The sequence below is a fragment of the Papio anubis genome, chromosome 1 (genome assembly GCF_008728515.1).
Source record: "Papio anubis isolate 15944 chromosome 1, Panubis1.0, whole genome shotgun sequence".
Classification (NCBI taxonomy): Eukaryota; Metazoa; Chordata; class Mammalia; order Primates; family Cercopithecidae; genus Papio; species Papio anubis.
This window is the reverse complement of record NC_044976.1, coordinates 187935104-187959014: the sequence shown is the minus strand read 5'-3', so window position 1 is coordinate 187959014 and position 23911 is coordinate 187935104. Positions and strand designations below refer to the sequence as shown.

The 23911-nt window shown below is 45.9% G+C and overlaps 1 protein-coding gene across 1 annotated transcript; it reads right to left on the bottom strand.

Moving 5' to 3' along the window:
• Positions 1 to 1103: 1103 nt before the first annotated feature.
• SERPINC1 (serpin family C member 1) lies at positions 1104 to 17919 on the bottom strand. The gene is made up of 7 exons (XM_031658438.1): positions 17741 to 17919; positions 15064 to 15430; positions 12326 to 12541; positions 11298 to 11435; positions 7379 to 7769; positions 4992 to 5056; positions 1104 to 1651 (listed from the first exon to the last, which is right to left on the bottom strand). Exons 1-7 carry the CDS (start codon positions 17779 to 17781, stop codon positions 1475 to 1477), a joined length of 1395 nt encoding a protein of 464 aa, XP_031514298.1. The 5' UTR covers positions 17782 to 17919; the 3' UTR covers positions 1104 to 1474.
• Between the last annotated feature and the right edge of the window lie 5992 nt (positions 17920 to 23911).

Here is a 23911-nt window from a genome sequence, read left to right as displayed (position 1 = left end):
CAATCTGTTTTTTCCCTTTGAAAAAACTAATGTTTGAAATTTGTGTCTTTCATCTGAAGCAGTTACTCCATTAATAGTAAAGATGCCTCGGAAAAGTCAGTGAACCAGGATAGTGCTCTTGCACCACTGAGGGTGCTAGACTGGCTTTGTGCATCTTATTTCCTAAGAATATCAGTTTTTATTATGACCTTAATTATAAATACCTATATATAGGAGTAGGATTTTCTCTCACCCAACCCTACTTTAATCATTATCACTTAAGTGTAAACCACCACCTCCCCCTCTTTTCCTTTACTGAAAAAAAATGCACTTTAATTCCTAAGGAGAGTGGCTGTTCCTGGCCCTGAAGCCAGATTACTTCAGGAGGAGAGTTAAGGAGGGAGAACTCTTGCCAGACCCTGTGAAATTAACCAAATTTCTTAATGTAAACACACAAGTAATAGCATCCACTTTTAAGTGGCCCCCACTCCATGCCAAAGGGGAAAAGAACCACCAAATCAAAAAAGATTTCTAAGTACCTGTCCTGATTTTGTAAGTTTCACTGAGGAAAAACTATCTAAGATCATTTTCACAGCTAGCAATTTGTCAGAAACTTTGGTGGTGTTTTGTGGGAGGCTGAGATTTTTTAAATTAAAAATCAAGTGAAAACACAAAGATCTAAAATATGGTCCCGATTTGTGTCATTTCTAAGTATCAGATTTGTTCTCCCTTCATTTGACAGATGTTCTCAGTCTCTCCTCCTGTAAGATTCTGTCCTTCCCCTGATGACAAGCCAATAGTTCTTGGTGGGGTTGCATGTCTCCTAGAGCCCCAGGACCCCTGTCGTGTCGGGGAAGGGGGGAGGGCAGGAGGGTGGGCAGAGACTCGGGTTGGGGGAGGGAGATTCAAAGAAAGTGAAAATATGGGTTTATATAAACATATTTAAAACAGTTTAGCAAAAGCTTTCTCGTTGAACAGCTTTAAGAACAATGTGAATGAAATCTTAGCAACTTGGTTAGTAATCTGAAAAGTCTATTAATGTATACTTGAAATTCTGTTTGTATAAAAATGCATTTTCCTCTTTATTTTAACACTGTGTAAAAGAACATTATGCATGTGAGTGGTTTGAGAATTAAATGGTTTAATACTCAGGTTTGAATCTGTCTTTTCCATATATAGAAACAATTTGTTTAAATTTGTTTTTATTGATATTTTTTAGTGTCGTGGAAATCCTGAGATTCACTCTCCCATTCCTTTCTGGCTGTCTACCATCTTTCATCGCTGTCTCCCTCATTTTCTTGATCCAGATGTGGTTACTGGGCAAAGAACAACTTGAAGGCATCATTTTACCAAATGCCCCAATAGCATGTTTCCCCTTTCCTTGTCTTCATTTAAGATGCAGAGTCCATTTATAATGTAAGATGGGAGTAGTTGTATTTATTTTTACTTCTATTCACAAACCAAAATAGGAAGAGGTACAAAGAATAAGAACAGTTTAGCTCACACAAGGGTTGGCTACTCTGCCCATGAAGATAATAGTGTTCAGAGGAACTTCTCTTATAAAAACCAGGAAAGGCCTGTTGGCCTTGAAGGTCACCCTGTTGGGGTTTAGCGAACGGCCAGCAATCCCAATGGCGGTACTTGCGGCTGCTTCACTGCCTTCTTCATTTACCTGCAGGTCACATGGGAAATAAAACTACATTATTTACTATGCCGTTCATTATTGGCAGGTGAATCATCCACAGACACAGCATTTCCTCAAATGCTTTTGTTTTCCAGTAAAAAGTACATTTGGGTCAGGTTGGATTCCCTCCAGAATCCTACTTCTACTCATTCTTTCATGCAGATAATGTAAGGTACTTGTGTTTGTCCAAGCCTTGTGCTAGGTAGTAAGTGTAAGAGTTCCATTAAGGTAACCCAGAAATCTGAATGTACACAGGTTATCACATTTCTGGCTGGTACCATTGTAAATGGTTTTACAGCAGATTTTTTTGTACCAGCTGCTGAAAGATTTTTGGCTCAAGATCTGAACTCCATAGTTGAAACTGTTTCACTCTTGGAGCATCAAGATCCAAGATACAGCTACTCCAAAGAGCCACTCAGGACCTAGGGCCTGTGAAAAGAGGTGGGTTGTCTGGCTGGACGAGATGCCATTTTTTTGGAGTAACAGACTGAAACAGTGGTATTTGAATATGGTTGATAAGCAGGTCTAGAGGGAAACACCTTCAGAAAATTTTGCCTCAGGACCCAGAATATCACTAGAACTCTGTTTCTGCTCTTATGAAAGCACATGATTAACCAGCTGCCTGGGTTTTCTGGAGCTAGTTAATGATGTCTTCTCCTTCCCTCTCACTCTTCCTTCCGCTTCCTTTGTTCCTCCCTCCCTTACCCTCTCTCTCCCAATAGTGTCTATTTCATGCTCATTCCAGGACTAAGTTTATTAGCAGACTCTAGAGTGTTTGCATGACCAGGATCCTTTTATTCAAATCAGGTCTGGTTTTTAATGGCTTCTCAGATCTACAATTAGTTGGGTTTATTAAGGGTTCCCAAGGTTTTCAAAGAAAACGGCTTTGTTGTGAGAACCACAGAAAAATCTACATCATTGTGTACTGGGCTCAGGTGGATAAAATGAATCCAGACCTCTGCTTCTTCCTAATAGTAACTCAAGCCCCTCGAGGTCTGAGTTGACACTTCTAATTGGAGTCCTTACAAGGGGATATTCAATGAGAGTTAAAACCCTGAGGACTCAATTTCCCTTGCAGTCTTCCTTTCTTCCAAAAATCCATATGAAAGAGGGTGTGAGCAGTGTCATCTTAACTTCCAAAACCATTAATGCAGCACTGGTAAAATCCCTTGTTCTGATCTCAATACCTCTACTCTTGCTATTGTCTTAAAGGTCGTTGACATTCATTGTCTTATAGATTATATGCCCACAATGAGGATTTTTGCACATAGCCTTTCTGTCCACCCCAACTCCTGCTATCATTTGAGACAATTAAATTATCGCAGTAGGCTGGGCACGGTGGCCCATGCCTGTAATCCCAGCACTTTGGGAGGCCGAGTCAGGTGGATCACTTGAGGTCAGGAGTTTGAGACCATTGAACCCAGGAGGCGGAGGTTGCAGTGAACTGAGATCATGCCACTGCACTCCAGCCTGGGCGACAGAGCAAAACTCCATCTCAATGAAAAAAAAGAAAAAAAAATCTCAGTAGGAGACCCATTCAACACCGTAGCCTCCCATTTCTTTCATCTCGTCACACCTAATGAGCATTACCACGTAAGCAAACCTGTCCATGGCTACACCCTGGACTTGCCATCTCAGAACTGCTCTACCTTTGAAATTATATTAATAGCATCCTTTTCTCAGACTATAACCTTGTATTCTTTCAAGTTATCACATTTCCTCACTCCTGTTAAAATTCCACTTTCCTCTGAACCAGGCATTTCCTACTGAGCTTGATCCCTGGCTCTATATTTACTAGCACCATCCTCTGAAACCTTTCTCTTTGACTACAACCTTCATTCTTTTCGATTTCTTCAATTCTAGAAACTTCTCTACCATCGTCCCATCTCCTTTCCCTCACAGCCTGGCTCCCGCAAAGAATAGTCTATACCAGTGGTTCCCAAATCTCATTGTGCATAAGAATCCCCTGAGGAGTTTAGTACATACACGGATTCTCAGGGCCCATCCCAGAATCTCCAAAGATAAAGCTCCCCAGATGACTGCTGCTGTTGGTCCATAGTTTAGTGTTTGCTTGAGAACAACTAGAACCAGAAGTTCCACAGGCTGTACACAGCTGTTACTCTAACACAGGGTTCCATGCACACCTCAGCTGGGGGAACACTAGGTTAAGTGATATTCAACCGTTTTCTTTACTGTGGGACGTCTCAGACCTCAGCCTGCCAGTGTGTACTGTTCATCTCTCACGAGAGGATATACATTTATTTGACCACCTTTTCATTGCCTCCAGTGTAGTCTAGTGCTCTAGTTGTCTGGAGCACACTTTAAGACACTGATGCACACTTACCAGCTTCCCTTTCTTACCTTCCATTTGCTCTTCATCCATTACAATTAGGCATGTGATCACACTATTCTGTCGTCAGGGAAAGGTAAACTATGGGCAGTCTCCAAACTTTTTATTTTTTTTAAGACTTTTTGGTAGAGACAAGGTCTCACTATGTTGCCCAGACTGGTTGCGAATTCCTGGGCTCAAGTGATCTTTCCATCTCACCCTCCCAAGGTACTGGGGTTACAGGTGTGAACCACCATGCCCAGCCCTGGAGTCTTCTTACTAGATGCTATCCATTTTCTTAAAACTTCTCCCTGGGTTGGCTGGGTGCAGTGGTTCATGCTTGTAATCCCAGCACTTTGGGGGTGCCAAGGAGGTGGATCACCTGAGGTCGGGAGTTCAAGACCTGCCTGACCAACATGGAGAAACCCTGTCTATACTAAAAATACAAAAATTAGCCAGGCATGGTGGTGCATGCCTGTCATCCCAGCTACTCAGGAGGCTGAGGCAGGAGAATCGCTTGAACCGGGAGGCAGAAGTTGCAGTGAGCTCTTGCGCCATTGCACTCTAGCCTGGGCAAAGAGTAAACGAAGCTCCGTCAAAAAAAAAAAAAAAAAAAAAAACTTTCTCCCTGGGTTTCTGCGACCCCCATCCTGTAAATTCCTTCTTGATGGGCTTTGCTGGCTTCTTTTCCTATATCACCCTCCTAAATATTTGTGTTCCCGCTTGACCTGCTGCAGAAGAGGTAGTGGGAAAGAAGAGGTAGTGGGAGGGAAGGCACAACAATCACACCATGAGGGTTTCGGGGAGGGCTGTATCATAGCAGGCCTTAACGCTGGAAACAGGCCTTTTCCACATGTGTGTTCTGTTGTTCATGCATCTCCTGTCTGTACCCTAAGAGCTCGTGGAGCAAGAACTCCAGAGTTAGAAATCACATGAAATACTGAATAATAAAGTGGCAGAAAAGTAGCATAGGAAGAGAGAGTCGGGAGGTGTACTCACCTCAAGAAATGCCTTATGGAATGCATCTGAGACATAGAGGTCATCCCGGCCTTCTGCAACAATACCTGGAAGGAAGACCGGAGAAGGCTTTGTGAGATGGGAGAAGGTTGGCTTCAACTCACAGATGGGAATTCAGTTTGAATTAAGAGATCCTTTGGGGCTTTTTGAAACATAAGAAGAAATCCTAAATCTTCACCTAATCATACTCTCACAATGAATATGTGTTAAAAATAATAAAGTACTTTGGGGGCCAGGTGCAGTGGCTCACACCTGTAATCCCAGCACTTTGGGAGGCCAAGGCGTACAGATCACCTGCAGTCAGGAGTTTGAGACACTCTGACTAATATGATGAAACCCTGTCTCTACCATGAAAATACAAAAATTAGCCAGGTGTGGTGGCGAATGCCTGTAATCCCAGCTACTTGGGACACTGAGGCAGGAGAATCGCTTGAATTTGGGAGGCGGAGGTTGCAATGTGCCAAGATCACGCCACTGCACTCCAGCCTGGACAACAAGAGCAAAACTCCATCTCAAAAAACAATAATAATAATAATAATAAACTACTTTGGGCTTGTTCAGCGTGGCTCCTGATAATTCATTCTCAGGCTTCAGCTCTTTGTGGGAGAGAGAAAGGGCAAGACTCTGTTCTTTTTTTTTTTTTTTGAGACGGAGTCTCGCTCTGTCGCCCAGGCTGGAGTGCAGTGGCCGGATCTCAGCTCACTGCAAGCTCCGCCTCCCGGGTTTAGCCATTCTCCTGCCTCAGCCTCCCCAGTAGCTGGGACTACAGGCGCCCGCCACTTCGCCCGGCTAGTTTTTTTTGTATTTTTTAGTAGAGACGGGGTTTCACCGCGTTAGCCAGGATGGTCTCGATCTGCTGATCTCGTGATTCGCCCGTCTCGGCCTCCCAAAGTGCTGGGATTACAGGCTTGAGCCACCGCGCCCGGCAAGACTCTGTTCTTACAGAAAAAACTCACTCCATCCAGAAGGAACATCTTTCTTTCCAGTCTGGCAACATTTTTAGTTTTCTAAACTAGCTTAGAGAGAGCCCAATAGCGCAGTGGCTCACAGCTGTAATCCTAGCACTTTGGGAGGCCGAGGCGGGTAGATCACCTGAGGTTAGGAGTTCAAGACCAGCCTGGCCAACATGGTGAAACCCTGTCTCTACTAAAAATACAAAAATTAGCCTGGCACGGTGGCAGGCGCCTGTAATCCCAGCTCCTTGGGAGGCTGAGGCAGGAGAATCACTTGAACCCAGGAGGCGGAGGTTGCAGTGAGCTGAGATTACACCACTGCACTCCAGCCTGGGGGACAAGAGTGAGGCTTCATCTCAAAAAAAAAAAAAGATAAATCTAATTACTTAACATCAGAAGCTTATTATATTATATTATTTATTTATTTAGCGATAGGGCCTCACTCTGTTGCTCAGGCTGGAAAGCAGTGGTGTGATCACAGTACACTACAGCGTTGACCTCCCAGGCTCAGGCAATCCTCCCAGCTCCAACTCCCAAGAAGCTAGGACTGCAGGTGTGCACCACCGTGCCTGGATAATTTTTTTTACTTTTTGTAGAGACCATCCTCACTATGTTGTCCAGGCTGCTCTCAAACTCGTGGGCTTAGACGATCCTCCCACCTCGGCCTCCCAAAGTGCTGGGATTACAGGTGTGAGCCACCATGGCCAGCCAACTTCTTTAAAAGATACTTTAATGTGCCGGGCACCATGGCTAATGCCTGTAATCCCAGCACTTTGGGAAGCCGAGGCAGGTGGATCACAAGGTCAAGAGTTCAAGACCATCCTGGCCAACATGGTAAAACCCCGTCTCTACTAAGAACACAGAAATTAGCCAGGCGTGGTGGCACACGCCTGTAATCCCAGCTACTCAGAAGGCTGAGGCATGAGAATTGCTTGAACCCGGGAGGCAGAGGTTGTAGTGAGCCGAGATCACACTGCTGCACTCCAGCCTGGGCAACAGAGTGAGACTCTGTCTCAAATAATAATAATAATAATAATAATAATAATAATAAACGTCAGTGAGGCCTGTGTAATGGGAACCAAATTTCCCCAGCTCTTAATATCTGTGTCTTTGCTCTGAATTCCAATGCCCTTTCAAATTCCTCTCCACCTGGTCCTGTCTCCTGTACCTGATACAGACTCACAGGGCACCAGTGATGGCTGGGCCCATGGAGATCCAAGAACAAACTTCCCTTTTACAGAAGAGGAAACGGAGGCCTCAAAAGGAAAAGAGATGTCCACAAGTGAGCAGTAGAAACTAGGATCAGAATCCAGGAGTCCTGACTTGTTGCTCCTTTCTAGTCTTTCTCCAACTCTTCCACTTTCGGTCAGACTACCTTGTGGGTAGAGCAGGGAGGAAACTCCTTCCTAGACAAACCTGGGAGTTTGGACTTTTCAGGGCTGAACAGATCGACAAGGCCCATGTCTTGCAGCTGCTCCTTCAAACTGAAGCCGTCCTCAATGCGGAAGCGGGGCATGTGGACCACCAGCATCATCTCCTCCAACTCATCCAGCCACTCCTGCAGCACCTCTGGGGTGAGTTCCTGCTCCACCTTGGTCAGGCTCTTCTCAGGCTTGGGCAGGATGAGCACCATGGTGATGTCATCACCCTTGAAGGGCAACTCAAGCACCTGGGTGCCTTCAGCCACACGCCGATAACGGAACTTGCCTTCCTGGTACATCATAGACGCTGAACACGACTCTCCATCAGCCTTGTAGAACGGTTCCATCCTTGTGTTCTCAGGGCTAAACTTTGACTTCCACAGGCCCTGGAAGAGAATCACAAAGTGAGAACAAAAACCTTCATAGGAGGATATTTATTGACACAAGACATATTCATATTATAGTGTTACATTAATATATATTATAAGTGTTACATTAATATATAAGGAATATGCACAAAAAGGTTAATAATGACTGTGTCAGAATGATGGAATTATGAGTAGGTTTTTCTCTGTGTACTTTTCTGTATTTCCCCAGATTTTCAGCAGTGAGTATTTGCTTTTATAATCAGAAAAATAAAACCAAAACCAAGAACAATCTACAGTCCTCTCTGCAAGTCTCTTCTTGAGTTTAAATCTAATTGCCTTGTGCTGTCTGCTTTCCGCCAACCTCTTTTCTTTTCTTTTCTTTTCTTTTTTTTTTTTGAGACGGAGTTTTGCTCTAGTCACCCAGGCTGGAGTGCAATGGCACGATCTCGGCTCACTGCAACCTCCGCCTCAGGGTTCAAGCAATTCTCCTGCCTCAGCCTCCCAAGCTGCTGGGATTACAGGCATCTGCCACCACGCCCGGCTAACTTTTTGTATCTTTAGTAGAAATAGGATTTCGCCATGTTGGTCAGGCTGGTCTCGAACTCCTGACCTCAGGTGATCCACCCTCCTTGGCACCCCCAAAGTGCTGGGATTACAGGCCTGAACCACTGCGCCTGGCCCCACCAACCTCTTTTCTAAGGGCCAACCTCCAAAGTCCTGGGCTCTGCCAGACACAGACACAGATAACAGAGGATGAGCCCTGACTGACTTCCTCTTCAAACTGGGAGGGACCCTGAGATAGAAGACACACTTTTGAACATTACCATTCTTTATCACTTTCTAGCTCTGTAATTTGGGGACAAGCCATTTAACTCTTCTTCTTTTTTGGGTCGGGGGACAGGGTCTCAATCTGTGCCCCATGTTGGAGTGATGCAATGGCAAGCTCATGGCTCACTGCAGCCTCAGCCTCCCAGGCTCAAGCTATCCTTCCACCTCAGCCTCCCAGGTGGCTAGGACTACAGGTGTGTGTCACCATGCCCAGCTAACTTTTTTAGTTTTTGTAAAGACGGGATCTCCCTGTGCTGCCCACGCTGATCTTGAGCTTCTGTGCTTGAGTGATCCTCCTGCCTCAGTTTCCCAAAGTGCTGGGATCACAAGTGTGAGTCATCATGCCTGGCCCATTTAACTCTTCTGAGTAGTGGTTTCTTATCTGTAAAACTAAGAGCTGGTGATAGCTAATATTTATAGAATATGCTTACTGCATGCCAGGCACTTTTCTAAGCATTTTGCACGTATTAACTTATACCTTATTTACATGCAGTAGCTACCTCAGTATCCCTATGTGGTAGATGTATCATTATTACCACATTATAGATGCAGAAATTGGAGCATAGAAAGATCTCGGGTAACTCACCCAAGTTCACATGGTCAGAAATGGAAGAGTCAGTATTTAAAATTAAGTAATCTGTCCGAGTGGCCCAGGTTTCATTTGTGATGTGAGAATCAAGAGGGCTAATAAATGTCAAATTGTTCTGCAAACTGTAAAGGGCAAATTCACGTGGTGGAAATACAGTCTGCTCTGTCCTTGGAGAGGGGAAAACCGTAAGAGACAGAGCGACTGACAGCAGCAGCGACTGGCTAGTCCCCTGGGCCCTGTGGGAGGGAAGAATGTACCGGGAGGCACATCCCAGGATGGGCAAAATATGCCACAATTCTACCCGCCTTAAACTGGTGGTCTCCTGAGTGTCAGCGGTCTGCTTATTCCCACTCCCCTCTTCCTTTTCCTTCCCAAATATAATCAAGTTGACACAGTCTTCAGAACATTACTCTGAGGAAAACAAGGCCTTCTGCATCGGTAAATAATAGCACCTCCCCTAAGTCTGAGGTGACCCTGTCACCTAGAAGCTCAGAAGATTTAAGCTAAAACTGGATTTTACAAGAAAGAAAACATATTTTAAAAAGATAAAATAGGCCAGGCATAGTGGTTCACGCCTGTAATCCCAGCACTTTGGGAGGCCAAGGCAGGCTGATCATCTGAGGTCAGAAGTTCGAGACCAGCCTGGCCAACATGGTGAAACCCCATCTCTACTAAAAATACAAAAATTAGCTGGGCATGGTGGTGTGCGCCTGTAATCCCAGCTACTTGGGAGGCTGAGGCAGGAGAATTGCTTGAACCTGGGAGGCGGAGGTTGCAGTGAGCCGATTGCATCATTGCACTCCAGCCTGGGCGACAAGAGCGAGACTCTGTCTCAAAACAAAAAACAAAAGATAAAATATATAAAAATAAATTTTAAAAACTAAAATTTAGGCAAAGGGAACTTTGACTCATTGTAGAAACTGCTCCAGGTGATGGGAAAAAAATTGCAGGGCTGAAGATTGTGAACACATTGACTCTGTCATTTCATTCCAGTTTTCAAAATGGAGTTAACTGGACAGCAGAATCACATATATATGAGAGTTTGTCACTGTGCACACCTTGCAGTGGGACATGATGGGTTTGTTTGCATGCCCACTCTGCCATCAGCCTGGGGACACTACCACACCTCCCTGGACGGTAGCCCAGCAGCCATGGTTCAAACGGTTCTGGGCTCTCAGCAAATCTTTATGTCTGCCCAGACTATGCATGGACCATTTCTCAGAAAGGATCTACCTACACATGCCCAGTAGCGTTAAAGAGGGTGAGCTGGCCGCATGTGGTGGTTCATGCCTGTAATCCCAGCACTTTGGGAGGCTACGGCAGAAGGATTGCTTGAGCCCACGAGTTCAAAACCAGCCTGGGCTGTGGCAAAAATAAAAATAAAAAACTTCACCTCCTATGATGGCATGCACCTGTCGGGAGGCCAAGGTGGGAGGATCGTTGGGATGGCTGGGATCACTGGAAGGTCAAGGCTGCAGTGAGCTGTGATTGTGCCCGTGCACTCCAGCCTGGGTGACAGAGTGGGATTCCGTATTTAAACAATAAATAAAATAAAATAAAATAAAAGGAGGCGAGGAGGAAATAAGGCAGGGACAAGGAGGCAGAAGCAGGCGCTTTGGAGAAGCTGGTTCAGCTCTCTGCCTTCTACTGTCGGAATCTGTTCATGTAGTCCTTAGGCTTTTTTTACCCATTTAGACTGACCTGCCCTGCTGACCTGTGTAGCTTCAGGCAGTCCATTTGCCCTCTCAGAGCTTCGGTCTCACCGTTTTAAAAAAAAAAAAAAAAAAAAAAAGGCGGGAGCGGGGGCAGGCGCGGTGGCTCAAGCCTGTAATCCCAGCACTTTGGGAGGCGGAGGCGGGCAGATCACAAGGTCAGAAGATCGAGACCATCCTGGTTGACACGGTGAAACACCCTCTCTACTAAAAATACAAAAAACTAGCCGGGCGAGGTGGCGGGCGCCTGTAGTCCTAGCTACTCCGGAGGCTGAGGCAGAAGAATGGCGGGAACCCGGGAGGCGGAGCTTGCAGTGAGCCGAGATGCGTGTTTCAAAAAAAAAAAAAGGGCGGGGGGGGTAAGCTGAAGAACAAGAGGAGGTCCCCGGGGTCTCTCCCCAGGGTCATTCTGAGTACCTTGAAGTAAATGGTGTTAACCAGCACCAGAACAGTGAGCTCGTTGATGGCTTCCGGGGGAATGACATCGGTGATTCGGCCTTCGGTCTTATTGGACACCCATTTGTTGATGGCGGCTCTGGATTGCTCTGCATTTTCCTGAGGAGAACAGGAAATAAACCTACTCACCTGTGCTATTCGATTGGCTTCCCTATTTTCCCAGGCCGCGTTTTATTTTTCTCACCATCCCTCTGCCCTTTCCCACCATTTGATTAAGAAGCCATCGCTCTAATCCAAATTGGGGAAACCTCACATATCTAATGTAGTTCCATGAATCTTTCCTGTAGTTAATAAATATTATCAGAAGAAAAAGAACAAAAAGAAATAGGAAGAAATCAAGGAAAAGAAGGAAGATGAAAACAGTCTGGGAAAAATAAGATAAAATATTATTTTCTCTGACTTTGGAAAACCTGAACTCACAAAAGTAGGGTTTCCAAGGCATGTTCCAGGGAAAGCAATGAATGATTGCAGGTTATATGGGGTTGGCAAGTTATATGGAGGAGAGAAATGGCCATGCAGTCAAATACATTTGAGGAATGCTGATTGAATAACGCCAACAGATTTCTTTGTTGCGGAGTTTCTCTGAAACTTCATAGGCCCATGTTCTTCATGAATCTCCAAAAGGAGAATATGACATGCATCATGTACCAACTTTATTTGACCGTGATAACTGTTCAAATTAAGTAAGATATCTTGTAGGACTGGCACCTTCAAAACACCCTTTGGTATATATTTGAAGTTGGTGGATGGAATGAAGAATTGATTATTTATTCACGTTTTCCTGGGCAGTCACTACAATCTAAGCATGGATACCATTGATTTCTCAGGTTTCCAGTAAGAATAACTATTCCCGGGGTGCTGACTTGTAGCCAGCCCTCCGACAGTCTTCAGCAGCAAAGCAGTGTGAATTTGGATGCTGTTTCTCCCCCTCCTCAATCTCTGAGTGGAGAGGAAGAACTCGGAGGTCAGGGGTAACATCTGCAACTCACCTTGAAGTCCAGGGGCTGGAGCTTGGCTCCATATACCAACTCACTGATGTCCTGGTAGGTCTCATTGAAGGTAAGGGATTTGTCTCCAAAAAGGCGATTGGCTGATACTAACTTGGAGGATTTGTTGGCTTTTCGATAGAGTCGGCAGTTCAGTTTGGCAAAGAAGAAGTGGATCTGATCAGATGTTTTCTCAGATATGGTGTCAAACTTAAATACCTACAGAAGTCAAAAAAAATGGTGGTGGGTTTTGTGGGCAGCCTGGCTAACATGGGTGTTGAGCATAGACTGGTCAGTCTCTGACTAATAGCCACCTCAGTTGTGAACTCCTTCACCTGGGACAGCATAAATGCTCAACTCTTGTGTTCTGATGAATAAAGGGATAAAAGAAGAATGAAGGGTAGGAAGGATAAAGGGAAAAAGAGAGACTAGGTCACCACTTAAAGTCTCTAAAGGGCTCTAGATCAACACACAGATGTTTTCTTGCTGGAATGGGAAAAGTCCTCTTGGTGATTCTGGACAGAGAAGAGAATCAGGACAGTGTCCTTTCTTGTAGCAAACACTTTTGTGGCATCTCTTGGGGCCAGCTGCTCCTGGAGGCTCTGGGATACTGGTGGTAGGGGTGAAAAAGGAAGAGTGAATCTATCAGCAAGGGATTAAACAGGCCCAGAATCCAAGAGTCTCAGGGTTGAAAATGACTTAGAAGTCATCCATGCTTTGAAGATGGCATCCCCCAGTGTCCACCTTCACCATCCCCAAGGCAAATGGGTGAGGCTGTTCCCCTCCTGCCCTTCCCATGCTCTCTCCTCAGGCTACAAAAGGCCTTTTGGTTTTATCTGTTCTCTGCCTTTGGTTTTCCTGATTTTGTTCCAACAGGCACTTTTTTGGGGGGAGGATTATACTTTTGATCAAAAGCTTGGTGCTGAATTTCTCTTTTCTCCAGAGAGATTCAGTCTTACCCTGCTTTCGAACACATGGTGTTTGTGTAGAGGGGAGGACCCAAGGAATATGCGTGGTTTGGAAGCAGTGTTCTGTTCTTCTTGTAGGAAGGGTTACATTTAAGATCTTACTTGGGGACAGAGACATGAGGGATATGGAAGGGCTTTGAGACCAGTACCAATGTATACAAAAATGACTAAAGGGCCCAGAGAAGGCAGTACTAAGTGTCTTAAGGGTTTTTAAACCTACAGTTTCTTTCGGAGAGTGAAGACTTGGGTTAACTCATCCCAGAGCCCTGAGCAAAGGTGATGAAGTTCCATGGAAACTGACCACTAGAATAGAAGGAACCCTTCTAAGACCCACAGACTTTAGTGTCCAAGGTCCAAATAAGCACCATATACCATCTTGAAGGGACTCATGCCTCCCTATTGATGAACTCTGCTTCCAAAGTGTGATCCAACCTGAAGAAAGACTGTCAGGCAGCCAAGCCAAGGACAGATTAAAGATCTAGGGTTTCCATCCATGACTTATCATAGCCCCAGAGGCCAATAGTGATCAATCAATCCATGACGCTTCATCTTATCATGCCCTACTTCCCTCCCAGAAAAGGCAGTGGGGGAAAGGGGGTGGGAACTAAGTCACCGAGCTGAAATGATCCATACTTCCCAGAGCCAGAAAACACTCTCACGTTCTTGAGGCTTCTCTTGGCTTTCCTGGGCCCCTGGTCTCAGTATACCATCCTAGGCTGGGTGTGGTGGCTCCCACCTGTAACCCCAGCACTTTGGGAGGCCAAAGCACTTGAAGTCAAGAGTTTGAGGCCGGGCGCAGTGGCTCATGCCCATAATCTCAGCACTTTGGGAGGCCGAGGCAGATGAATCACGAGGTCAGGAGTTCAAGACCAGCCTGGCTAACATGGTGAAACCCTGTCTCTACTAAAAATGCAAATGGTGCCGGGCGCCTATAATCCCAGCTACTCAGGAGGCTAAGGCAGAGAATTGCTTGAATCCGGGAGGTGGAGGCTGCAGTGAGCCGAGATTGCGCCACTGCACCCCAGCCTGGGTGACAAAGCGAGACTCCGTCCCAAAAAAAAAAAAAAAGAGTTTGAGACCAGCCTGGCCAACATGGTGAAACCCCATCTCTACTAAAAATACAAAAATTAGCTGGGCGTGGTGGCGCATGCCTGTAATCCCAGCTACTCAGGAGGCTGAGGTGGGAGAATTGCTTGAACCTGGGAGGTGGAGGTTGCAGTGAGTCGAGACTGCACCACTGCACTCCAGCCTGGGCAATAGAGTGAGACTCCATCTCAAAAAAATAATGATACTCATAATAATATCCTAGAATTTTTTTCCACAAAAGCCCATATGCCTGATGTCACCAGATGGTAAAGCTCCCCTTCTTCTGCCAGAAGAGGGACTGGCACAACACATTGCCCAGCACAGAGGAAGTGCTGAATGAATGAATAAACAAATGATCAAATTAATGAGTAAACATATAGATGAAAAAATTACTAAAGAGAGAAGTTGAAAGAGATAGAAGCCCTCCCCCATTGTAAGGTCGCTCAAAAGAGGAAACCAGGATTTAAAAAGCAGATATCCAGGTGGTAATTCCTTGGCTAATTTTTTAAAAAATGGTTTTCAAAGGGAATTATAACACATGAAGTAGTGACTCAAAGGGAATCATAATGCATAAAGAGCGCCCTTAGTGGCCTGCAGTGTTGGTTGAGAAGTCACTGGACTTGGACCTATGCAAGCCCCAAAGGTGCTCCTAGCAAGGTGGCTGGGCAGAAGACCTTTGGGTCATACCTCCATCAGTTGCTTGAGGGTGTCATTACAGGCACCCAGCTTGGTCATAGCAAAAGCCGTGGAGACACTCAGGGGTGACAGGAAAATGTTATCCTTGTCGTTCTTGGAATCCGCCAGGTGCTGATAGAAAGTGGTAGCAAAGCGGGAATTGGCCTTGGACAGTTCCCAGACGCGCCGGTTGGTGGCCTCGGGGATCTTCTGTTCTGAGCCCTCATCCTCAGTTGCCTTCTTCTCTGGGGAGCGGTAAATGCACATGGGATTCATGGGAATGTCCCGCGGCTTGGCTGTGCAGATGTCCACAGGGCTCCCGTGACAGGTCATACAGTCCCAGAGGCCAATGAGCAGCAAGGACAGAAGATAAACCTTCCTGCAAGGGGGCAAAATGCCGAGTTAAGCTAGGCTGCAACCCCTAGCCCCACTGCCCACCACAGGGTTGCCTCAGTAAAGCAGAGGATTCCAGCCCACCTGGTGTGGCCAAGAGAAGGGCTAAAGTCTTTGAACCAAGTACAAGGGCCCAGACTGAACCTAGAACAGGTTCAGTCCTAGACTTCTTGCCAGGGGATAGTTCAGTTGCCTGGACATGGTCATGTTGGAATTAGAATCAACTGACAGTTATTTGAAGTATTATTATGTGCTCAATTTCCCCATGCTGGGAGAAAAAGAATGCGAAGCTTCCTGTTTGTGACATGGAACACACGTGCCTAAAAAATTGGCTGGGAACTTTAGTGCCCAGTGAAGAGTCAGGGCGGTAGGGGGTGCCACCTACAGAAACTGTTTGGGGAAGGGCTCTGATAGATGCAACAGAGAGATTTCAGCAACACAAGAGAGGAAAGAAGAAACGGATGGAGCAAAGGCAATATCTGGCCAGGCGCGGTGGCTCACGCCTGTAATCCCAGCACTTTGGGAGGCTGAGGCAGGCAGATCACTTGAGGTTAGGTGTTCAAGATCAGCCTGAACAACATGGTGAAACCCCATCTCTACTAAAAATACAAAACTTAGCTGGGTGTGGTGGTGCACACCTGTAGTCCCAAGCTACTGGGGAGACTGAGGCAGGAGAATTGCTTGAACCCAGGAGGCAAAGGTTGCAGTGAGCTGAGATTGCACCACTGCACTCCAACCTGGTGGGCAAAGTGAGACTCTGTCTCAAAACAACAACAACAGCAACAACAAAACGATGGCAACATCTGTGTGCTGAAGATTCCCACATATCTAGCTCCAGCCCTAATCCTTCCACTGAGCTCCAGACTGACTATTTGCTGGACAATTCCACCAGAAACTCCTACAAGTTCTTTAGGGAAACAGGGACAAAGTGACCTGGTAATTAATTCTCCCCGAGGTGCCTGCTCCTCGTGTCCTCCAGCTCAGTGAATGGGCTCAGTGAATTCAGTACAGAAAGCCGAGAATCACCCTGGATTCCTCTCTCTCTCCTCCTCATTTAGTCAAACCCCAAAGTCAATCAGTTCTGTTTTTACTCTTTCACCAGTTACTGCCACTGCTTTAGTTCAGGCTCTCATCCTCTTTTATTGCCTGGAAGTTTTAATAGTCTCCAACATGGATTCAATGAAGGTAAACTAAGTTAATTTCACATTTTTAAAAAATGAGGTAGTTGGGACACTGGATGAAGCAAATCAAGAGATAAAGTCTCTTGTCATATTTTTTGTAGATAAGACAAGGGTGGGCTGCCTCCAACTGGTTTAGGGTCCTGGGTGTACAGAAGGGAGTCCGTCTGTGGGTACTGGATCTTCCCATCTTCTCCTGGGAGAGAAAGAGAGGCGCTCAGTGCAGATTCACAGATGTGGTCTGCTGGGCAAGCGTGGGACTGGCTGGAAGCTGGAGCAGCTGAGGGGTACTTGCCTTCTTACGTGGTCTCAGTCCAGTTCTGCAGCCCTTTCAAGAACAGAGGTGCAAAGTGGGAAAGAAGCAGAGGCACCAAGGGAGATGTGGAAGGCAGGCTGAAGTAGCAGAGAGAGAGAGAGAGGAGAGGACCCTGCCATTCATCTTCCCATCTCCACTGCCTTCGGTTGCCCACTCTGTCCTTCAGCGACATTTGGAAATGCAATTCGAGGCTGAGCGGACCCTGGGAGGGCTATGAAGCACAAATTAAAACCAAGACAGTTGTGCCACCACCCCATTTCTAGCCTCCTGTGACAACTCAGATGAAGAAGGGAGTGTGTGTGGCATTGAGGGAGGGACAGCTCTCACTGTGAGAAAAGGAAGCAGTTTTGGCCCTTTAGTCAAAGGTCACTGGGATCTTGGGTGGGGGCAGAGTGGAGTGGATCTGAGTGGAAGAAGGAGCAAAAAGGGAATGAGGAGGTCCTCGTGGGTAACATTTGCTCTCTTCCTAGATTTGCTCTCTTACGGCAGGCCCTGGGGATTGCCCTTGGAGCATTCCCTGGATTCTGTGAGTGCTGGCGTCCTGCACAGCATCTTTACACCAGGGATGACATCCCCCTTGTTTCTTAGGCTAGGGACCCAAGGTGTGGCTTAGGAAAGGCCTTACCCCAAGAGGGGGTGGGAGGGAGGGCGCTTGAAATGACGTCTTCCAAACAGGTCTTTGACTGTAACTACCAGGGAGAGGGCCTGGTCTTCTCAAAGGTGTTAGAGGTCATTCCTGTGAGTCCTTTGGAGGTTGGAAAACCCAGTGAGGGCAGCCAAGGGGAAAGCTCACCCCTCTTACCTTTTTCCAGAGGCTACGGTTCCTATCACATTGGAATACATGGTCGCTACTCTTCCACAGGGCTGGGCAAGTGGAGATGGTTGGTCTGAGGCAATCTGTCTGAAAACTGGTTCTTTCCTCTTAATCTCACAGAGGTTTCAGAGGCCAGGGTGCATCAGGGAGCTGGTCAGGAGGGGGAACTGAGGTCAAAGGCTGATGACCAGTTCCCAGGGTTAAGCAAAGTGTAGAGCCCAGTGTTGTTTAATTAGTAGAGAAGTTTCAAAGTTCAGTCAGGCCCAGGGAAAGCCTGAGCCACCTCTCTTGCCCACACTCCCTCACTCTCCTCCTCAGCTTTATGGAAAAGGAAAAGGAGAGCATGTTCATCCCCTCAAACTTGGTTAGGAAATACCTGACTGAGGAGAAATTTGTCTGCAGGATTTTTTCTTTCTGGTTAACCATATCAGAAGATAGAAATAGCTAATGTCCAAAAACTTCTAGCCCTCTACCTGTAATTCCCTCTCTCATAGTTTTCTTTATGGACAGAGAGAGAGAGAGAGAGAGAGAGAGAGAGAGAGAGAAAGAAATATCTAATTAGAGGAGGTGAAGAGGGACAAGCTGCTACCTTCAGGCATCTGAGCGCCAAGGTGTCCCGGGTGCAGACAAGGAAAATACAGTGGTTATACCTGTGGCCCACAGAGAGACCCATTCCCCAGCAGCCCTGAAGTGGTGGGACAGGGACAGAAGAGCAGGGCCTGGGGGTGCATGCCAAGTGTGTTTCTAAGGGGTGTGAGCAGCTGAGAAATACTTAGCAAAACTCTATTGGGGGATCAGGAGACAGAATGTGGGGCAGGTAAAAAACGCACGTACAACTGCTGAAATAAAAACAAACTAAATTATATTTATGTGTATTGTTATTTTTATTAGTTATGAGGGATATTGGGTAAATTCAAACTAACGGAGATAAAGGGCAGGTTTGTTTACATTTCCCTCTTCTGAAATAGCCAAAAGCACCATCACAAGGATTGCAGCCACCTAGTTCACAGGGCGCGTGTGCCTCCTGCTGTGTGATCAAGGACTCCTTGTTGTTGTTGCAGTCATAGGCATTTTAGAGAGCTCTTCGTTCGTGAGAGAGGACATCTCTCCTGGGCTGAAGCTGTGTCTAAGTTCTTGGCTGATTCAGACCCTGGATCGGTTGAAGCCCTCCATGTGCTGTGTGAACAGTTGCCGAGAACTATCCCAAAGGGCCCCAGAATGCCCAGAGGCTCATCTGTCACCCTAGATTAAAGACTATTGAAAAGGCTCCTGGTCAACCACTGGAGTTCAACAAACACATAAGTGCTACCTGTGCCAGCAGACACTGTTCTTGGAGTTGGGATTCCATTCAGGGGAGACATGCAGCAATCACATAAAGAATCAGTATTTTGGGCTGAGCGTGGTGGCTCACACATGTAATCCCAGCACTCTGGGAGGCTGAGGTAGGCAGATCACCTGAGGTCAGGAGTTCTAGACCAGCCTGGCCAACCTGGTGAAACCCCGTCTCTACTAAAAGTACAAAAATTAGCTGGGCACGGTGGCGGGCACCTGTAATCCCAGCTACTCAGGAGGCTGAGGCAGGAGAATCACTTGACCCCGGGAGACAGAGGTTGCAGTGAGCCGAGATCGCACCATTGCACTCCAACCTGGGTGAAAGAACAAGTCTCAAAAAAACAAAAAACAAAAAAATCGGTATTTAAAAAATAAATATGTAATGTGCCAGTCAGATGTTAATAAGGTCCATAGAGAAAACTATAGCAGGGCAAGGGTATATAGGAAGCAGTGGGAGGAAATGGGTAGGGAACCATCTGAGAACATGTGGTAGGAAAGGCCTCCCTTAGGAATCGTTGTTAGGAAACCAGAGTGAAATGATGGAGGGGGCCATATGAATATCCTTAGGAAGAGTCATCCATAGAAGAAATCAGAAATACAAAGACCTTGAGGTTTCAGGACTATGCTCTTGAGACCTACTGTTCCAGTTTATAGGATTTGTGAGGTTTGTGTCTTGCCAAGAAGGTCCTTGGAGGAGGGCAGATGAGGGGCCCTGCAGAAATATAGGTGATTTGGTGAACATCTGCTGGAAAAGATTAGGATGCAGATACTACCAGGTCAAGGAGTTAAGAACTATAACATCAGGGTTTGGGTTTAATTTGTTCATCCAGGCTGGATGCAGTGGCTCACATCTGTAATCCCAGCATTTTGGGAGGCTGACACTTGAGGCCAGGAGTTCAAAACCAACTCTGAGACCCCACACAGTGAGACCCCCATCTCCAGAAAATAATAATAATAAGCTGGGCATGGTGGCCTGATTCTGTAGTCCCAGCTACTCAGGAGGCTGAGGTGAGAGGATTGTTTGTGTTCAGGAATTCAGGCTGCAGTGAGCTGTGATCACGCCACTGCACTCCAGCCTTGGTGACAGAGTGAGACCCTGTCTCAAATGTTCAAAATTAAATTGCATGTATTTTTTTAAAGTGTTCTGCCAGGTATGGCTGCTCACACCTGTAATCCCAGCAGTTTGGGAAGCTGAGGTGGGCAGATCACTTGAGGCCAGGGGTTTGAGACTAGCCTGGCCAACACGGTGGAACCCTGTCTCTACTAAAAAATACAAAAAAAATTAGCTGGGCATGGTGGCGTGCGCCTGTAATCTCAGCTACTTGGGAGGCTGAGGCAAGAGAATCACTTGAACATGGGAGGTGGAGGTTTCAGTGAGCCGAGATCACACCACTGCACTCCAGCCTGGATGACAGAGTGAGACTCTACAGGTGTAAGCCACTGTGCCTGGCCCATATTCTTTTCTTCTTCTTCTTCTTTTTTTTTTTTTTTTTTTTTGAGATGGAGTCTCACTCTGTCGCCCAGGCTGGAGTACAGTGACCTGATCTCAGCCCACTCCAACCTCTGCCTCCCAGGTTCTAGTGATTCTCATGACTCAACCTCCTGAGTAGCTGGGATTACTGGCCCCCACCACCATGCCTTGCAAATTTTTTTGTATTTTTAGTAGAGATGGGGTTTCACCATGTTGGCCAGGCTGGTCTCAAGCTCCTGACCTCAAGTGATCCATAAGCCTTGGCCTTCCAAAGTGCTGGGATTACAGGCGTGAGCCACTGCGCCCAGCATTATTTTCAAATATAGTACTATTTTAAAATCTCTAAACTTTATTCTAATTTTGCCAATCATCCAATTAATGTTTTTAGAGACAGGTTGTCACTCTGTTGCCATTAGAGACGGGGGTCTTGCTCTGCTGCCCATGCTGGTCTCAAACTCCTGGCCTCAAGCAATCCTCCCACCTCAGCCTCTCCACTAGCTGGAATTACAGACAGGAGCCACCACACCTGGTTATCAAAGCAGTGGTTTTCACCTTGTTTCAGAATCCTTTTATAGTCTTGCCAAAGAACATCTAAATATTATTATTAAAATAGTTATGTACTAAAATAGTTTTGGCCAGCCTCAGTGGCTCACACTAGTAATCCTAGCATTTTGGGAGGCTGAGGCAAGAGGATTGCTTGAGCCCAGGAGTTCAAGACCAGCCTGGGCAACATGGCTAAACTCCATCTCTATAAAAAAAATACAAAAACTTAGCTGGGCATGGAGGTATGTGCCGGTAATCTCAGCTACCCAGGAGGCTGAGGTGGGAGAATCACTTGAGCCTGGAAGGTTGAGGCTGCAGTGAGCCGTGATGGCACCACCACACTCCAGCCTGGGTGATGGAGTAAGATCCTGTCTCAAAACATAAATAAATAAAATGAAATCCTTTTGACTTCATATACCTACTGACAGGTTTTCTGAATCTCCTAGGGTCCCTGGACCACGCTTTGGGAAGCACTGATTTATAACCAAAAAAAAAAAGAAAGAAAAGTATTTTTTTTTTCTCCTTTCTCTGGGGCAGGAGCACACATTGCATTTAGTTGTCATGTCTCTGTCGTCTTCTGAGGCGTGGAACAGTTCCACTCATCTACAGCCATACCACCCTGAACGTGCCTGATCTCGTCCGATCTTGGAAGCTAAGCAGGGTCGGGCCTGGTTAGTACTTGGATGGGAAGAGTTTCTCTCTTTTTCTTTCATGATTTTGGCTTGTTTGGCTTGTTTGATTTAGGCCAGTTAATTTTGAAGAATGTCTCTCAACTTGGTATGTCTAAAATGTCTTCAGGATTAGATTCAAGTTATCCTTTTGGGGGCGGGAATACAACAGAGGTAATACTGTGTCCTTTTCAGTGTATTGCATCAGGAGGTACAGTAATTTGTCCTATCACTGGTATTAACTTGGATTACAGGATTGTGTCTGCCAAGTTTCTCTGCTGTAAAACTACAATATTCCCCCTTTTGTTAAATGTCTTGTGGGAATACTTCACATACTTGAGACTATGCAAATACATTGTTTTCCATCAAATTTTCACCTGCTAATTTAAGCATGCCTCAATGATCCCTTTGCAAGACTTAAACATTTGTTTTAAATTCATCTTTTTTTTTGAGACAGGGTCTCGCTGTTGCCCAGTCTGGAGTACAGTGGCACCATCACATCTCACTGATGTCCTGAACAACCTGGGCTCAAACAATCCTCCTACCTTAGTCTCCCGAGTAGCTGGGACTACAGGTGTGTGCTACTGTGTCTGGCTATTTATTTATTTATTTATTTATTTATTTATTTATTTATTCTGAGAGGCATTTTCACTCTTGTTACCCAGGCTAGAGTACAGTGATGTAGTCTCGGCTCACAGCAACCTCCACCTCCTGGGTTTAAGCGATTCTCCTGCCTCAGGCTCCCAAGTAGCTGGGATTACAGGCATGCGCCACCATGCCCAGCTAGTTTTTGTATTTTTAGTAGAGACGAGATTTCATCATGTTGGCCAGGCTGGTTTTGAACTCCTGGCCTCAGATGATCTGCCTGCCTCGGCCTCCCAAAGTGCTGGGATTATAGGCATGAGCCACCGCGCCTGGCCTTATTTATTTATTTTTAAAAACTTTTTGTACAGATGGGTTTTCGCCATGTTGCCCAGGCTGGTCTCTAACTCCTGAGCTCAAGTGATCTGCCTGCCTTGGCCTCCCAAACTGTTAGGATTACAGGTGTGAGCCACCACATCCAGACCCTGCAAGACTTTCAAAGCACTCCTCCCTCCCTGTTATTTCCGTGTTTCTCTAAAAAGGATTGTCACAAAAACCATTAGAATTAAAAGAGATTAAGTTAGACAATACACTAGGCTGCGAGGAAACAAGCTGTTTCATCCATTGCTCTTCGGGGTACAAAGTGCCATAACTCTTTGTAGGGAAATGTGGAAACACCAAAATGACAAATGCATGTACCCTGTGAATCGGACATTCCACTTTAGGAAATTCATCCTATAGCTACACCTGCGTGGGTTTCAACAAGGTTAGCTGTCACAACCTGATTCAGAATAGCGAAAAGTTGGACACCACTTCCATCTGTAGGAGACTGGTTAAATAAACCAAGGCACATCCCCACAATGGAAGACTGTGCCATTGTGTAAAAGAATGAGGATGCTCTATATGGATGTACTGATGTGGAAGCGTCCTTAAGATAATTATGCGGGGAAAAAGCAAGCTGCAGAAAGTGTTTATAGTATGCTTCGGTTTTTGTAACACAAAGTGAGGATGATGGGGTGAGGGGTGGCTAGAGACACAGGTGGGAGTAGACTTATCAATATGTACCATCTCATTTAGTTTTCTAATTTTGAACATGTCCATGTATCACCTATTCAATACGTCTTGACTTTATGACACAAGGGTGTCAGTGTTGGATTTACACAGAGGCTTAGGGAGAGAAGAGGAGCAGGGCAGGATGAGGGCAGTGGCAGTACCAAAGAGGAACCTGAGGCAGGCTGGGCGCCTAGCTGGTGACAGGGGAGAAAAGGAGAATGAGTCTGCAGGTGGAAAGAGGTGTTTAGTTGTGCCCTACCTGGGAAAGTAATTTCTAATGGCTGTATAATATTTAATAGTCTATAACTTAACCATTACTTTAGTGTTAGACATTAGCTTAGGTCAGACTCTTTAAACATTTGAACATGATTTATGATCATATAGGTGCCATCTTAATAGGTGCTATTTAAAAACACTATATACCAGGGTCTATACTAAATGCTTTCCAGGCATTAGCTTATATAATTCTCTCATCAACTCTACCAGGAAGATACTAATTATGCCCAGTTT